The sequence below is a fragment of the Exserohilum turcica genome, assembly GCF_000359705.1.
Source record: "Exserohilum turcica Et28A unplaced genomic scaffold SETTUscaffold_17, whole genome shotgun sequence".
NCBI classification, from domain to species: Eukaryota; Fungi; Ascomycota; class Dothideomycetes; order Pleosporales; family Pleosporaceae; genus Exserohilum; species Exserohilum turcicum.
Window position 1 is genome coordinate 170,221 of NW_007359992.1, and position 17,973 is coordinate 188,193.

Genomic DNA, 17,973 nt, shown 5'->3' on the forward strand with positions numbered 1-17,973 from the left:
CAGACAGCAATTCGTAACAAAGCATGAGAAGTAGCGACTGAGAGTGAAAAGGAGAAAAAAAAAGAAGAAGAAGAAAAAGAAGCTGCGTATTGGCACAGAAGAAGAAGAAGGGAGAAAAAATTGCAAAGATGCAAAAAGTTGGAAAAGAAGCAGAAGAAGAAGAATGAAGAAGAAAGTAAAGCAGAGGGGTTTCTGAATCAAATACCCCATCCACTCCACCCACGACTCAAGATGCGCTCAAGCGATCCTACAACTCCATCAAGAAGTTCGCCAAGGCTCTCGCCAGGCTGAGATGGCCAAGTATCGGAAGCGACGTGCTGATCCTCGAGAGAAACACCGCGTAGGCGCAGTTTCACCCAAAGAAGGAGACTTATGCAGCCGGTTTGATGACGCAAATGGTCGGCTGTAGATAATGTCGTGGTTGCGGCATTGGAATAAGTAAGCTGCGCGGAGTTGAGGAATGAGATAGTGTTGATGGTGATTTGCGCATGTGATAGAATGGGATTTTCGGGTGTGGCTTCGATGATGGGAGATGGTGGCCCGCCGGCGTTGCTTTGATAGACACATCCGGCAGTTGTGCGCGTAGAAGGTCGATCGGGCGCTTGATCACATGGCGCTGCTTGAGGAGCCTTGTTCGTCGAGCTGGAGCTAGGTAGGGCATCGGATTGGCACTGCTGCTGTGCTTCTGTTGGTCGTGGCCCGCTCAAGCGAGTAGTGGCGGCAACCGTGGCAGCCCATAATACCAAAGCCGCGAAGAATATGCCCATATCTGTCCCAATCTCTGGTAATACACTCAGTCTCTGCTCCTGGAGTGCCTGCTGCAGAATCTCAATCGACAGCCGCACGGCTTCTTTGACTGGTACGGCGTCCGGAGCAGGAGGAGACCAGAGCTGAGACACCCATGTTCGAAGAGTCCGTTTTAGTGTGGTGAACAGTTGCGCTGTTTCGACCTTTTCGGAAAGAATCCAAGACTCGCCTGCGACGGCTAGCAGTGCACGAAGAGGCGTCACCTGCACGAGTTTGGATGTAGAAAGTGTCCGCGCGGTGGCGGGCGTCGTAGAAAAAAGGTGCTCCATGTCTGAGGCTGTTGGTAATGAAATGTACGAAGAGTTTTTAGGGCACTGGTACTGAGAGGCCAGCAGGACAGCCGACTGAAAACTGTCGAGAGAGACGGAAGTTGAGTCTGGTGTTATCTCGTAAACGTATGTAGGAGTGTATGAATGTTGCCGAGCTGCTGCTACCCATGATGGAAAATCAGTGGCATCCCATAGCGAGACGTGCGCGGGAAAGGGCAGATCAAAGGCTGTGCCTTGGAAAAGTGAAGGAAGAGGTTTGCGAGCGAGTAGTATGGCCTGTTGAGACTCGAGGATGTAACAAGACAGGAGCAGGCGTTGCCAGGACGCCAGCTCGATCCATTGATGCCAGAGCTCTGGCGTTACATCTCCGAGTTGGTTGAGAGAAGACAAAATGTCACCTAATAACAGCGTAGTGGATCTACAGTCATCGGCAGCCTGTGCCGGTTAGTTATTTGCGGTATGCGGACCGAGACTAACGCACTCTGTGATAGACCTTTTCGAATCGAGATGACAAGACTTTGCCAGCTCGACGGGCACGGTATTGCGACATGACCTCAACAAGAAACATTGCTTGAAAGTCGCATAGTCGGTCGGCCTCGGTCATGGCCTCATAGTCGCGCTGCTACTCGTTAGTCAAGGGTCAATAGCCCGTACAATCAACCTACCCGTTCAAGCAATTTAACACACCGGTCGTGAAGGTCTCGGGACTGCTTCTTGATGTTCGTATCGTGCGAAAACTGACCCCCGATGGCTGCCATGGCTGCGTACAGCATTGGCGATGAGCTCACAGGGGCAGATCGATGGACGACGGGGAAAGCGGGATGAAAGAGCCTCGAGTAACTGTCAAGACATTGCTCAAACGGATAGGTGTTGTCGATCGAAGGCATACCGTATTGTTGATCTCCAAAAATAATTGCCGCCTCCTCTTCATCTCTCTGCGCCATGCTCTTTGCGCCAAAGTGGCCGAAGTCAGGCATTCCGTCGAAGCTACTAGTCATCGACATGCTAGTCATTGGGCAAGTAGTATGCATGTATGCAAGGCCCGGAGCAGTGTGCCCCTTTTCTGTCGAAGGCCAAGTAAAGGCCATGGTCGAAGTCGTGGAAGCAGGGGACCGTGATGGAAACGACCACCCAGGCTGATCGATGCATGATGCGTTTGAAGGAGTGCGTGTTCGGTGGTAAGGTGTGTTGCTAAATACTGGATAGTCGGTCGGTGCAATCGGCGATACGTAACCACTAGACGACGAGTACCCAGGGTTAGGGCTGTATGGTTCAGGCCAGAGGCTTGGAACATCGACGGGCACTGAGGCCGGCCCCAGCTGGCGACTAAATTGCAGACCACGGTGTTTAGATTGGCTTGAGCATGTCAGCACGTGCGCAATGGTAGGGACTGAACAGTATTGAAAGACGGGAAGCGTGCTACAATGAAACTCACTTGGGGCTGAAAACGGACTGTGGAGAAGAACGAGGAACATTGAAATTTGACGAAAAAGTCTGAGGCGTTCGAGGAGTACGAAACTGAGCGTAATTATACCTTGGAAGCGGCGCCGACTCAAGTGCAGGAGAGACGGGCTGATAGTATGGGTGGGCTGGCAAAGCGGTTGCAGCGCTCAGCATGGAAGGCTCGAGAGCGGGGGTTGAGACGGTCATGGGAACTGGAGACTGCGCTGGGCTTTGACGGCCCGAATCATGTCCCATTTCGTTGCTGTCAAGCATGTGAGTATAGAGAGCTCAAAAGCGGCTGGGGTCTCACGTACTGCCGCTCCTGATGCCGGACAAGAAGATCCATGCGGTGGAACATCTTGCCACATCCAGACACTTCACAGACCAGTGCGTCGTCTGGCGCATGGTTCCTTTTGTGTCGCCTGCATTAAGAAAAAGCCATTAGAACGGTTCGCTTAATCATGAGCTTGGGCTAACCTTAGATGCTCAGCGCGTGTGTAAGACTAGTCGTGGTTAGCAGGAGGGTAGAGTACTACGAGACGCATACGGCGTGGGGCCTGTTTGCAGGATGGGAAGAGTTGGGCTTACCTTGCCACAGACGTCACATTTGTGCACCTTCAAACCTTTCTTCGCTTTACTGACACGACCGGTTTTGGTGTAGTGAACAGGCGGCATGTGAGACGCCATGTCGGTAGGACTGGCAGTTGACTGTTGCTCAGAACGAGAGGAGCTAATGTGGGGGAGTGATGGTTCGTCGTGGTGGTTAGTCACAAGGCGACGGCGAGGGCTAGTCTTTTTCGGGACCTTGGGACGGTTGTTGGTCGACAGCGTGTTGTAGTGTTGGATGTGTAGAGAGGTTGGTGGAGGAGTCGTGGTGGTGCCTTGGAGTTGTGGTGGGTTGGTGGTAGTGGGATCCAGTGGGAGGCCTCCTGTCTTGCTGGGTTCGGACATGTTTGACCAAGGTGGCGATGGGTGGTATATATCCAAGACCGAGACAGCGGGACTAGCAAAGATGGGAGGCTCAAGTGGGGAAGCAGTCGAGGTGAGGCAAAAAGATCCAAATGTGGGTGGAGGGCAGACTGCTATGGGCTAGTGGTCATGTCTTGGAAGAGTCGGCGGAGTTCCCCCAGGACAGTGATAGGCAAGCGAGGGTAGGAGAGTTGAATTAAGAAACACTTGCCAGGGGTGGTAATTTAACGTGGTGTGTAGAGGACCAGAAGGGGAAAGGAGGCCGTTCCAAAACAAGGCATTTGTGACAATTGGAGAGGAGAGAAGGGCTGCGCCCGGATCAGTGTATGGAGAAGACTGTAAATATCTGCGGGCTGTGCCTGAGCCAACCCCGAAGCAGGAGGCCTATGTACATGGTCGAGGCTGCGAGCGGGCAGGGTGCAAAAGAGTGTGTAGGCATGGGGGGGGGAGCCAGGGGATCCGCCATGGTGAGCGCATGGGCCAGGTGTATAGCGAAAGCATGCGCCAGAGCCCGCGGGCATGGCTGCGGGCTGGCCATGGAACGGTTCCGTCATGAAGATTGGGCCAAAAGGCGCCCGCGCGCCATAATTGGGACGGGCCAGGATGGTGAGTGGCCAGGCTACGGACCGTTCCCGCCTCGGTCTTTGCATCGGTTCCTCAGAGGAGCGTGGCTTGGGAAAGCCATCGAGGACCCGAAATAGAGACTGGGCGTGGAGCATGACGGTGCTCAGCCCTCCGGCAATGGCGCACCGTCCTGCAGCTTACATGTAGGTAGTATGTAGGTAGTATGTATGTAGGTATGGATTAGAGCCATGTATGGAGAGGCCACAAGAACACAGGGTTGCTGCCATGACGACGAGGGGCGATGCCCCTTGCAGCAAAGGCCACGGAACCACGGTGAGTAATGGCGTGCCCTGCAGAGGCAGAGAGCCATATGCCCGAGACTTTTGCGCTGCGAGGCGTGGCCATTGGTGGAGGTGGGGAATGTCAGGTGTGGGTGCGTAGCGGCAGATGTGTAAGTGTGTAGTAGCCTCGCGTGTAGCCTTGTTGCCAGGACCCCATGTACTTGCGCACGCACACACAGACAGGGAGACGGATGGTTGGGTGTGTGCGTGTGTGTACGGGACAGGACTCGGAGTGAGTCGACAGTCAGTGTGTGTGTGTGTGTGTGTGTGCAAAGGCACATTTGTTCAGGCGTGCTGTTTCGTCGACCGCGCTACACGTCGCCATTCGCCGGCGGGCCAGATAGCCAGAGCATAAGCACGGTAAGCAGTCCCTCGTCGTCCCCCTCCAGAGGGTCCCGCAGGCCCTGGTCCTCGCCCAATCTCCACACAAAGAGCATGCCCGCCATGGGCGCAGGGCTACCTACGCGTGAGGCGGGAGGCCTGACATGCCTAGTGTGTCGGCTCGCGCAAAAGCTTGGTCATTGTGTTCCCAAGCCTTTCAGCCTTCCGGGGCCGCTGAGCACAAATGCGACCAGCCCGCCGTCTATTCTGGCGCAGATCGCCGTGGGCGTGGCCAGGCATGACATGGACCTCGAGTTTGGGGACATCACACGCTTCACCGGTTTGCATGGCTCAAGCTCCTCGTGCATGTGCGCGCGTCGGGGTTGCTGCGTGTCAAGACGTGGGCGACATGGCATGAGCCGGCAGAGCCGCGATGCGCTGCGCTGCGCTTCGCTGCGCTTCACCATGCTTCTCGGCTGCCCACGGACACTTCGCGGTTTGCTGCAATATTCGGACATTCGTGAGCCTGATTGTCGGGCCAGGACCGTTGTCGGTTTCAAAATGGGCTGAGCTCCTTCGCAACCGAGACGATGGGTTGCGCGCATCCCAGTCAGCAGCCTGCGCCGTGACAAGGGCAAGCGAATGCCAACCCGTCGAGTCTGTACGTTGTTATGACCGGGTCGTGTTAGTTGCAAGGCCGGCGCGTAATTCAGCAGGCGAGTGCAGTCTGCTCTGACGGAATATGCCATGACGGCCACTTGCCCGCACCCTAAACAATGCAACGGGTGCGCGGCGGCTCTCGCGATTCGAGGAACAAAGACGTCGTCGCCTGGGTGTGGGTTGCATACTGTCGAGGCCATGCCATTTGCTGTTTTTGCTCAAGCGTAGTTGGCGACACGAGTCCCTAGGACAATACCACGGCGAATGGGCCTGGCCAAAGCCGACGACGCAGCACATCTGTACCGTGCGATGCTATGCTCACCTGCTGGCCAAAGGCCCAGTGACATGCAGCAGGGCCCGTGGTAGTAGTAGTTGTAGTAGTAGTTGTAGTAGTAGTAGTAGTAGTAGTAGTAGTAGTAGTAGTAGCAGCAGCAAGGCTGTTCAAGAGACAGACTGCCGGGCAACACGCTCCGTCGGGATGCTGCAGCTGCTGCAGCAGTGTTTTGCGATGCCTGCGTGCTATGGCTCCCATCTCTTGGGTAGCATTCGATGAACGCAGACATCTGGCATGGATAACGCCCCCTGCCAGATGACTCCACTTGGCGAGTTATCTGGCATGCGACGGCGGAGCTGTGGACATGACAGGTGGCGGACCAAGAAGCCACAAAGTCTTGACCCTACCCGATATACACACCTGTGCGCTCCAGCTTGGCCAATCCGTAGGCGTGCGCTTGCGACCATATGTAGGCGTACAAGCGATAGCCGTTGGCCCGCTCGTACACCAAGTCTCTCGCAGCACGACAGGCTATTAGTGGGGATGCGTTGAGGAAATAGCAATTCCACGGTGGAGGAGCGAGGCCTTGGTTCGCGTTAGTTCCCTATTCGGGACGGACCGCCGTCCAAGTCGAGTGCAGCATTTTCGCCAAACAAGAGCCAGAGCCAGTGCCAGTGCCAGTGCCAGTGCCAGTGCCAGTGCCAGTGCCAGATGCCGTCTGCGCCGCGGGCCATCTGTAGAGGGCGGCCGGGTTGCGGAGACGAAGAGGCTGGAGGTATGTAGCTGGCACAGTAGGGTGAGCGAGGGAGCTGCCGTCCCGCACACATGGCACGATTCAGCCAAGTTCTGCTATGGCCAGACTCCTGCCTGGCCCTCGTTAGGCCATGAATCATGCCGAAGTGGCTCCGGGCAACACATGGAGAGAAATTGCCTGGGGCCATCATTACCATGACGAGCTTCTCCATGTATGCAACCACGACGGCACGGCACACGACGGCACGCAGCGCGACATGCCGCTCTGGCAGCTGGGGATGCCAAAACTCGAGGCCCTCGCCTGCTCCGACATGACGTGAAACGAGTATGTGATGGGCTCTGGATACCTGTTGACGGGCTGTCGGGGTCGGCGTCCCCGTAAACAGGTCTCTGGGAAGAGTGTCAGTCGCAGGAGCGGCGGCGGCGGCGGTAGCAGTGACAGCCAGCGGGGAGGGGGGGAGGGGGGGAGGGGGAGGGGGGACAGCGGTGGGCAGCGGTGGGCAGCAGCAGGAGGATGCTCCTTGGCGCACGTGACCTGGGCGGGCCACAAGCACAAGGGCAAGGGGGGGGGGAGCTTGGGCTGGGACGCTCGGGCCCTCATCTCAGATGCAATCACAGATGGGCACGTGCAGGCCCCGCTGCTCGAGCCCGCCCATTCTTGCATCCCCCCCTCCCCTCGACCTCTACCGCGTCGCTTACAGTACACTGTACTGTATGCGTGTGTGTCTGTGTGCATCGGCCAATATTATGACATGCAAATTTCCCACCACAGACTACTACGTACATACACATATCCACTTGCCGCTGCATCCATCCCTCCTGCGCTGGTGGGGGTGCACGCACACGCACGCACACACACACACACATTCACTCGCTCGCACTCTGCACTCACTGGTCCGCCCAAACCGGCCTAGCGCGCTGGTCCTTCCCGTAGCTAAACTTAGCGCAGGCTGCTTGGCTAGCTCTCGTGCTAGGCCAAACGCCAAACCACCAAGAATCTGCCTCGCCAAAAACTGTCATCACACCCACGTCGTTATCACCGGCATCTCTCTCCCTCCAATCGCCATGACGACACTGTGCACCCGCTCATCTACTTTCGCTGCCCGACATGCCGTGGCTGCTGGCCTTGCCTTGGCTTGGTTTTGTCCCATGGCCGCCCACACAGCCCTCAGCCTCGCCGCCCACACGACGCTGCCACAGCTTGCACAAGTCACGTCGCGGCTGCAGCCTTGCGCCGACGTCACGCGTCCCCGCCGTCACCATGTCAATCCGTCTCTTGGATGAATTATGCCATCTGGAGAATGACTCGGCTGTATCGCAACCCAGCTCCGCAAGCGCCGCTGAGCAAGCCACCTCGCCGCCACTTCTCACCTCAGCACTTTAACCATTTCTTTTGCGCTAGTCATCTGCGCGCACATGATTGGCCCGCCGCTGCAAAAGTTTCTATTCCCATGTCTTGGCTCAGGCACCGTCTCTTCTGCTACCACCGTCTCAGGTTCAGGCGTACACAGCCGTCTCAGCTCTCCAACGCACTAGCACCAGCTGGCGTCTCCAGAATGTCCTCGGACTACTATGACTCGTTCGATAACCGCCTGACTCCTGCAGCCCGTGGCCCTTTATCCCAGTCTACACATCCACCACACGTCAAGCTTTGGCAGCCATACCCATAACCCAGGTGTACTTTGCATGCGCTGGCTTCGGCCGCCCTCGTGCACATCACGAAGACAAGGGGTTTTCGGTCACCGTTCTATTCTTTGCCAGCGCCTATGCCCTTAGTCAGCCCAGTGGGACGGTTATTGTTGCAGACTAAGACATTCTGGTGGCTACTCGCCTTCCCTCCAACGGCTGCAGGAACGGTCGTTGGTTACCAACACTTGTCTGAACAACGTGGCTTTGGTCACACAAGGATAGCCGCCCACAGTAAGACATTCCGAGACATGGATTTCCACCCACCACGGCTACAGAAGCGGCCGCCCGATGGAAAATTTCGTCTTGTTTGCGCCGTAGCTTCGGGCCGAGCATTGGTGTGCTGCCTGCGGCGTAGCCAAAACTCGTCACATACTAAGACATGGCGCCATCAATATTGTATCGCTGTCGCTAGGATCGGCAACAGAAAAGCGACTCTTAACTCCATGTATGGTCTGGATGCTCTATTATGTTATTTCCGAGCATACCTATGTCCGTTGACGCGACAGGGCACAAAACTGTCACACCACAAGCGCCTTGCAACAGAATATCATATTCTTAGTGACATATGTCGGCCTATAGCCAACAGATTTCTTTTCACCCCGTATGCAGACTGACCTTCTGTCCAGTCATCTCACCACTGCCAATCTACCTCGGCAGCAAACCAACACCAGACGCATCCATCAGCCCCGAAATCCAACATGTATCCATCTTTGCAGACACAGGGCCACAGCAGTGCCACCACGGGACCAGCCGCAACGGCCACTGCTCGCGCTGCGTCCCGAGCCATGTTGGCTGTACCGCATGCCAATCAGTCTACGCCTCAGCCGCTGCTGTGGCTGCTGCTGATGGAGGTGATGGGCAGCCTGACAACTAACCAAACGCCTAGGAGAAGACCCCGCCACGAAATACGAGGACGCATTGATGCTGGAAATGAGATGCGAAACACGATATGCTGATCAGGGTGTCGAATATTGCAAAGTGGGCACCGAGGATAATACATTGGGAATTAAGAAGAGCAATTTCTTTTCTTGGTGCGATACAGTGCAGACATGAATTTGTCGTTCAGTTTGATTCGGACAGTCAATGGTGGTTCAATCAGGGTTGGTTGGAAACGAGGCATGGCAGACTTGGGGCTACTGTACTCGAGTCGAGAGCCCTCCACACGGTACCATGTAAAGCTGCTTGCTTGCACGCATCAAGCCCCTGAACATTACCCCATCACACGGGCAACAACCCCATGGGCATTTATCTCGGAAAAGGCAAATGGCCCGGGCGAAAAGGCGACGCCCAATTCATTGGTAACGACCGCCCATGCCTTATATCGGCCACGTCGTCCCGCCGCCGTGTTAAACTTTGCGCTAACCCCCCCAGCGATCGGCGCCCGCTAACGAGGTTTCTGTTCCGCGGGCACCGACAAGCCCAAATGACGTTGCGGGCCCTCCCTCGCCTCGCCTTTCCACTTTTTGCCTTTTGTCCTTTGTTTTGGCCCATGCAGCGGGAAGCAATGATATTATCAACAGGAAGTTAAGGGCCGTTTGAGGTAACAAGTGCGAGCTGGGTTGTTGCGCACTTGGGCAGGCGCACGGTACGATGTGAGCAGGCGTATTACTCCACGGACATGGTCTGACTAAATGGCTTCGATGCAGAGTTATTGGAATCAGTGGAATGTTGCGTGCGTGGCTGAATGCAGAGTAGACTTGTGCTGACTGATATTCGTTGGTAGATAGCAGACATCAGCAGCATAGATACATTGCTATGCTGAAGCCATGGTGGTCGAGCCACGTTATATTACCAACACACCCTTTGTCGCTGGCATGTCCACCGCAAAACCGTCCCGCTGTCATATTCTCTGCTCGAATCTTCTCTCCGAACCACTGCAGGCTTGTTGAGCAACGCGGAGAGTCTGCTGAGCAAGCCGCTTGCGAGTTTGAAGATTAGTACTGGAATAAGTAGCGTACGGTGCCCTCCTCGGAGACTGCTGGTAAACATTTCTCAACATGAATGGCGGGGCGAGGGTACTTACAGCGAGATATGTCATAGCGCGCAAACAAGCCCGTATCCAGCTGCTGTTCCCAAGAAGAGTATATCATCTGTCCCTCTGCGCCCACTGGCCGTGTCTTGCACCGATGTCCTCTTCTGCTTCATCCCCCGTGCCACCCGCTGCAAGACGCATGAGCTGCGCACAAGCTGTTACACGTTCTGCCCGCCATAGCCTCGGCTGCCCCGGAATCATGGGTGCCAACCAGCACCGAAAGGAGCAGCGTCTTGCCAGGCGCTCCCCTGAAAGCCAACGTGGACGTCGCCTTGGTTGCGTGTACATAGTGTCTTGTTGCTACACCTAGTACACGGCTTGCTATCAGCCAGACATGTGTCGAGGTAACCATAGCTGATAGTGCCCCGACGTTGGTGTGGAGGGTTACATGTGGGGTTGCCCCCTTGTGCAGATCCACGATGGGAGCGGGCAGATCATCGCAGGAGCCGCAACGAGGGGATCGCAATCGTATGCTCGCAGCGTCACGTCGTCTCCACACCGCATCCATCGCCCTGGCCCCGGGAGCCACGATGCGACGGCGATGAAGGAGAAAGTGGACCGCCGGCAATAAGACGGCGCATCACCGTACCGTCGGAAGGCGGAGGCCAGAGTAAGAGGGCGACCCAGCCTAGCGGGCCGAGGCCGACTGGCACTGGCGACAATGCACGCGTTAGCTTCCAAGGACGCCGGCGCCGAGCTACTCAGCGGCCTTCTCCTTGATACCAGCATCGTCAGACGCGCATTTTACTGAGCAAGAGGGCGCGTCTGACGAGCAAAAGCGCCCCATGCTGCGCGGGCGCCTATTCCCATGGACTCGACCGGACAGCCCCAGCAGCCCATGCACGCTGCTTCCGACCACGATATCAAGCCCGGCCTGGCCGCCCTGACTCTCCTGCATGCCCTGGATGCCGACGGACGCCCCTCGTTCGCCCTCGAATCGCCCTCGCCCTCGGCCCACGATGAGCCGCTCGCCCTCGCATACTCCAACGCCGCTCTGCATGCGGTGCCCGGGCTGCTGTCCAAGATCAGGGGCTGCGACTCCATCAGCCTCCTGGCCGCCGCGCAGATGGCCTTCAGAGACTGGGTCCGGGGAACTGCACACCATGACGACGTCCAAGCGCCCGGATGCGCCTACACATTCGAAGGCCACGTGTGGTATGCCTTCGATATTGGCGGCTACAGGATCATCAGCGGCATGCCTACGCTGCTGATGTGGAGGAACCCAGGCCAGGGCGGCAGGACCAGCCGCAAGAACAGTCGAGAGAATCAGCTCGAGGCCACCAGACATGGCAGAGACATATCGCCCACCACCCCCTCGCTGCCAGTCCAACTGCCCGCGAGTCCTGTGGCCAGCAGGCATTCTTCTTCTGCTCCATCATGTGCTGGACGGCGACCTTGCGACTATACCTCGCCTCGTGTCCTATCGGATGCAAGCCCCAGGTCCCACATCGACTATTTCCACAGTGTAGACTGGGCCAGCACGCCCCTGGGGCCCATCAAGTCGTGGTCGGCCGACTTGGGCTGCATGGCCAACATGGTCCTGAGCAACAGTGCCCCTGCCATTCTGTACTGGGGCGAGGACGCCATCATGCTGTACAACGAGCCATACATTCAGCTACTCGGCAGTCTGCATCCCTGCATGGGCAAAAGCTTTCGCACCCAGGTACCGGAGCACTGGCCTGCGCTCCAGACCTTTATCCAGCACCTGCACGAGACGGGCGAGCCCATGGATGAATCCGATATGCTGATATTCATTGAAAGAGACGGTTATCTCGAAGAGACGCACTGGTCCTTTCAGTTTGTACCCATAATGGATCGCTGTCGCAACCAGACAGCCTACTACCAGACGCTCTTTGAAGTGACGGGACACCGTCTTCTCGAGCGCCGTGTCTCGAGTCTGGTGGAAATGGGCAGCCATAATGCCAATGCGAGGAACATTCCTTCTTTCTGGGACGCCACGCTGAGCACTCTGAGTCTGAACGACAAGGATGTGCCACTTGCTCTGTTGTATGCTGCTGAGCGCCATGTGCGCGCTGAGATGTCGCCGATTTCATCCCCGGGCAGCAATCCGCCGTTAGAAGGCTGCGTGCTCAAAGGTACTGTTGGTGTTGAGGCGGGCCATCCAATCGCCCCCAACACCATCAACATCAACGATGATTCCTACTTTCTCCATCCATTCATACGTCGCGCTGCAGAATCCAGAGAACCGACAGTTGTGCATCTGAAGCAACTTCCAGTAGCTGATGTTGCGTTGGAAGGGATCAAATGGAGGGGCTATGGTGATCCTTGTCACACCGCTGTCGTTTGCCCTATTGTTCCCACAACTGGAAACCAGGTCGAAGGCTTTCTGATTATTGGACTCAATCCCCGCAGGCCCTTTGACGAGGACTACCTGCAATATCTCCAGGTCATGGTCCGCTTGCTCGGCACGTCACTTGCGTCAGTCGTCCTGTTTGAGGAGGAAATTCGGCAACGAGAAAACACTATAGCGCAGGCTGCACAGATTCAAGCACAGCTCATGGCTGAAATCAAACTCGAAGAAGGCAAATTCCAGCGCTTCGCAGAGCGCTCCGATGTTGCCATTTTCACAGCCACTCCCGCCGGCGAGTACACGTATCGGAACCACCGCTGGTACGAGATGTTTGAAATCGCCAAGCTAGCCGTCACTGCTGTTGAGGCATGGAATATGATCTGTTTTGAAGAGGACCTAGCCTACTGCGAATCTCTTTTTGAGAAGCTCGTCGTGAATCACGAAAACGTCTGTTTCGAGCTGCGGACAAGAATACCGTGGCTGCCACCCTCAGAAGCTAGTCAAACACTGCCGGAGGACGCGCAGCATTTCAGATGGATCCTGTGCTCGGCTTATCCTGAGATGGGACCCAACGGCGAACTGATAGAGGTAGTCGGCAATGTTATCGACATTTCGAGACAAAAATGGTCCGAAGGCATCCAAAAGTCTCGCACCGACAGTGCCCTACAGGGGAAACTGCATCTCGAGCACTTTATCGACACTACTTCGCATGAGATGCGCAATCCGTTGAGTGCCATTATGCAATGTGCAGACTCCATCATATCTGCCTTTACACACAATGAACATCATGCCTTGACTACGCGCGGCCCATCGCCTTTCCTGGATTCCACACTGGACGCTGCGCAGACCATCGCCCAGTGCGCTCAGCACATGAGGCATATTGTAGATGATATTCTGACGATATCAAAACTCGACTCGGGTCTTCTCGACATGACTCCGGTAGTCACCCAACCTGAGAACGTGGCGAGACATGCCCTCAGAATGTTCGAGGGGGAAGCAAAGGCTGCAGGGGTTGATCTTTCGTTGGTGGTTGACCAGTCCTACCGCGATCTGGAGATTGACTGGACATCGCTGGATCCGACCAGAGTACTGCAGATTCTCATCAATCTCATCACTAACGCCATCAAATTCACGCGCCTTGAAAGGGTAAAGTCGGTCAGGATTGCCCTCTCTGCGAGCGTGGCCGAGCCTACATCGGTACCGGGAGGTATCCAATTCAACGAGGAAAAGCTGGTGGAGCATGACCAACATCTTGAAGACGATTGGAAGCGCACGACCGATCTGATATACCTGCAATTCTCCGTCACAGACACTGGCCGCGGCCTTTCCGAAGAGGAAAGGGGCACCTTGTTTACTCGCTTTTCCCAAGCCTCGCCTCGCACTCACATCAATTACGGAGGCTCTGGTTTGGGCTTGTTCATCTCACGGCGCCTGACTGAACTGCAAGGCGGTGCCATCGGCCTTTCGAGTGAACCTGGGAAAGGAAGCACCTTTTCATTCTACATCAAAACTAGGCGAACGATTCCTAACCCGACGCGAAACGGGAGCCTACCGCACGTGTTCCCTGAAGATGTCAAACACCGACCTTTAGTAAACTCCTCGCGGCCTCCGCCGCCTTTGCGCACATTCAGCAGCGAAGACACTCCAACAGTACGACAATTCCCAACAGTACCTGCAATACAATCCTCGATGAACCGCTTCCACTTTGGCTCCGAGTCGCCCAGCCCATCTCCAAGAATCGAGTTCCGCGCGCCAAAGGCCATCAAAAGCGCTCCGCAAACCCTCCACGTGCTCGTCGTCGAAGACAACCTCGTCAACCAGCGCGTCCTCGCCAAGCAACTCCGCAGCCTCGGGTGCATTGTCAGCGTCGCCAACCACGGCCGCGAAGCCCTAGAATTCCTCCCAAAAACCGTCTTCTGGAACCACGAGCACCCCTTGTCCATTTCGATTGTGCGCAAAGAACCCTGCCACGTGCCCTGCACCGAGCCCATGCCCGAGGGTTACGACGATGCGCCTCCCGTCGACCTCAGCATCATCCTCATGGACTGGGAAATGCCCATTATGAACGGGCTCACTGCCGTTTCGGAAATCCGCAAGTTGGAACAACAGGGCTTGCTCAAGGCGCGCATCCCCGTGATTGGTGTCACGGCAAATGTGCGCCAGCAGCAGATTGATACCGCCATGGCAGCCGGCATGGACCATGTGGTTGGTAAGCCGTTTCGCGTCGCAGAGCTGCTGGTGCGCATGCGCGGTGTTGTCGAGAGCGGCTGTGCGGAGCGTGAGCGGCGTGCTGAGAGCTTTGGGTAGAAAAACATGGCTTGTTGTTGTTGTTGTTGCTTTTTTGTTTTTCTCTCTTGGTCCTATGTTGTTCAATAGACTACCGTACTATAAGTGCTACTGTTATGTAGCTGTTGTATTGATATATTCTTACTACTCCGTACTTGTCTTGGAGAAGGCTTGCGTGCAAAGGTATATGGTACGGTGTGAAGCTTATACCACCGCGTTGTATGATGTTTTGTTGCAATGGTTTTCTTATCGTATCATATTGCGTATTTTGCATTTTGATATTGTGGAATTATATAGTTATATATATATATATATACATAGTATTGTTACACCATAACCAACGGCCTTGTCCAACCCTCCTTTTCTCCTTTTGTGAACTTACATAGTTCCGAGTTCATCGTATGTAGTATAGCCTAGTACTTCGAGTGCGCAGTTGCTTTGTTGTAATCACTGCTGGTCGACACTGGGCCAGTTAGTGGTAGGGGCTTGGTCTAATGAATCATTCTTGAATCTGAAGCTTTTGTTTTACGAGCACTACATCATTTAGATGTATTGGAACGTATACGGCGTAAGAGAAGACTAGTTAATATTCGATATACTCAACTTCATACAGGGTAACCTCTATTTTAGTGTAGATACTGTTAAAGCTAACAGCCGACGCACATACTGCACACATTGGCTATTTTTTGAATCAGGTGTTCTTTATCTTCGACGTTTGCAATTACGGGAGACACAGAAGGGCAAAGGAGGGGGAGGGGCGGTTGTCATCTATCACGTGACGTTATCTTACACACAGCCTATCAGAATCGGGGGGTGCTCTACCCAATCAGCGCAGCCACTGGTTAGAGCTCCAGTAGGCTGCACGGGCACGTGACATGGGACAGCAGCATAGTCTGTCTGCAGCCAAGGCCACAACAACACATGTACTTGTCATGGTGAACGTGATTAGCGCTGTGCCTAAGCAAGCACGGCATCTAGTGTATAGACAAGCGTGTCTGCCATGGCCAGAAGCAAAACACGGCGTCTTGCCGTGTGCCGCTTAGGCGCGTCAAGCCTGCGCGCCCGATAGCTTAAATGTGCCCCCCCCCCGACCCCCAGCCAATTACCCGCCCATCCATATCGCGCCTCTCCACTTGGCCCGGCCTGCCTCTCCACCTTGCTCATGCCAACCACTGGAGCCGCTTACTTAGCCCAGCGTGAAAAAAAAGTGAAAGCGGCCTACGCGGCGGCGACATGATGCATCGACATTCAAATCACACGCTTGGGGCTTGTTCGCGAGCGCACGCCCACGCCTGCGCCATGGAGATTGGAAGGATCGACTGCGTGTGGGGGGGGAGGGCCTCTGGGACACGCTGTTTTAGGCTCGCGTGCCTGCCTTGATTCTTGACTTTGCACGCTGCTTGATAAACAACGCGCCGGTGCGCTCTTGTTTCTCTCCTCCTTGCTTGCTTGTTCCCGGTGCACATCGCTCGTTTTTTTGTTGTACTCCAGTCGTTTCACTCTGCTTGGCTGTCGCTCGCTCGCTCGCTCTGCTTTCACTGCGCCTGGTCGTGGGTTCTGCAATTAGCGGCGCGTTTGTTTGCTGCTCGATAATTCCACTCGAGCGAGTCCCCCTGGTGGTTGTTGCCTGTCTTCCTCTTGCAGCCAGAAAACACCGGAAACTGTCCAATCGTTCAATACACCATGGTTCGGTCGCTATCGCTGGCACTGTTGGCCAGCCTGAGTGCTGCCGCTTCGGCCATTCCCACAATCGAGGTCAAGGGCTCCAAGTTCTTTACCAGCGAGGGCAATCAATTCTTCGTCAAGGGTGCGCTTACACGATTCAACGGGGTGGAATTGGAAGATGGGCGTTTTTGACTGAAAACAGGGATTGCGTACCAACTGGTCCCAGATGACCCTCTTATCGACGCGAAGCAATGCGGTCTCGACTCTGCCCTCATGAAGACCATTGGCGCAAACTCCATCCGTGTCTACCATGTTGATGCCACGGCAGACCACACCGACTGCATGAAGGCCTTTGCAGATGCTGGAAGTACGTATACTAGGACTTTGAAATTGCCACAATACTAACCTGCACAGTCTACATCTGGGTGGACCTCGACACTTTCGACACGTATGTCGAGCAAAATACTCCCCGCTGGGAAGATGACCAGCGCGATGCCTACGCCAAAGTCATGGACGAGTTCCACCAGTACGACAATGTAGCGGGGTTCTTTGTCGGCAACGAAGCCATCACTACTGGAAACGGCTCCGTTACGTCCCCCTACATCAAGGCCGCCGCGCGTGACATGAAAGCCTATCGCGACAAAAAAGGCTACCGTAACATCCCCATCGGATACTCTGCTGCAGACATTGCTTCTCTCCGCCCCATGCTGCAAAACTACCTCGCCTGCGGCAACAATGCCTCTGAGCGCCTCGATTTCTTCTCACTCAACGCGTATTCTTGGTGCGGCGACAGCTCCTATCAGCAATCCGGCTACGATAATCTCGAGAAGAACGCCGACGATCTGCCCATCCCCATCTTCATGTCCGAGACGGGCTGCAACACTGTGCGGCCACGCGACTTCAAGGACCAAGAGGCCCTGTTTGGCGAAATGTCCGATGTCTGGTCTGGAAGTATTATCTACGAGTGGATTGAGGAGCAGAACAACTACGGCCTGATAAGCTATGGCCCGCACGTTGATCCGTCCAGCCCCGATGCGCCACCAGATGGTTTCCCTCGCTCAGGTACGTCATCTCCGTGTCCACGTTACATGAAAAAAATAAACAATGTGCATGACTAACTCCACACCAGGTAAGCCCACACCAGTAGAGCCAGATTTCCCCAACCTCTCGGCTGTCTGGGCAACACTGAACCCCACGGGCGTCAAGGCCTCTGATTACAAGCCCACACACACTTCCATCGCCTGTCCCGCCTTCACAAAGGGCACTTGGGAAGTAAACCCCACGTCGGCCCTTCCGACCCTGGGCCAGAAACACAACTTCAACGGCTCCCCTACCTCGTCGGGTAGCTCGGGTGCAACGCCAACCGACGGCTCTGCCACGGACAAGTCTGGCACGGCAGATGCCTCTGCACCCCATTCAACTGGCAACGCGGCGGCGCCTGGTCTGGGCAAGGAACTGAAGAGCACGGGCGTCATGCTTGGTGCTGTTTTGGCTGTTTTTGCTTGGCTCTGAGTCGAGAATTATTGCTTTGCTCCCTCCCCGAGACCTATAGAGTAGGTTGGGAGAAAGGGGGTTTAATCATGACCAGT

General features: G+C 55.5%; 3 protein-coding genes across 3 annotated transcripts; 2 read left to right on the plus strand and 1 right to left on the minus strand.

The window, feature by feature from the left end:
* Window positions 1-197: 197 nt before the first annotated feature.
* SETTUDRAFT_108791 (uncharacterized protein) lies at window positions 198-3,470 on the minus strand (the record flags this gene model as incomplete). The annotated part of the gene is made up of 8 exons (XM_008026235.1): window positions 198-671; window positions 726-1,511; window positions 1,558-1,695; window positions 1,742-2,432; window positions 2,512-2,781; window positions 2,834-2,941; window positions 2,997-3,022; window positions 3,108-3,470. 8 exons carry the CDS (start codon window positions 3,468-3,470, stop codon window positions 198-200), a joined length of 2,856 nt encoding a protein of 951 aa, XP_008024426.1.
* Window positions 3,471-10,957: 7,487 nt separating this feature from the next.
* SETTUDRAFT_168709 (uncharacterized protein) lies at window positions 10,958-14,864 on the plus strand (the record flags this gene model as incomplete). The annotated part of the gene is made up of 1 exon (XM_008026236.1): window positions 10,958-14,864. The coding sequence occupies one exon, from the start codon at window positions 10,961-10,963 to the stop codon at window positions 14,738-14,740; it is 3,780 nt and encodes a 1,259-aa protein (XP_008024427.1). The 3' UTR covers window positions 14,741-14,864.
* Window positions 14,865-16,198: 1,334 nt separating this feature from the next.
* On the plus strand, window positions 16,199-17,896 carry SETTUDRAFT_47064 (glycoside hydrolase family 72 protein; the record flags this gene model as incomplete). The annotated part of the gene is made up of 4 exons (XM_008026195.1): window positions 16,199-16,526; window positions 16,587-16,751; window positions 16,799-17,446; window positions 17,514-17,896. The coding sequence occupies exons 1-4, from the start codon at window positions 16,403-16,405 to the stop codon at window positions 17,894-17,896; spliced, it is 1,320 nt and encodes a 439-aa protein (XP_008024386.1). The 5' UTR covers window positions 16,199-16,402.
* Window positions 17,897-17,973: the final 77 nt, after the last annotated feature.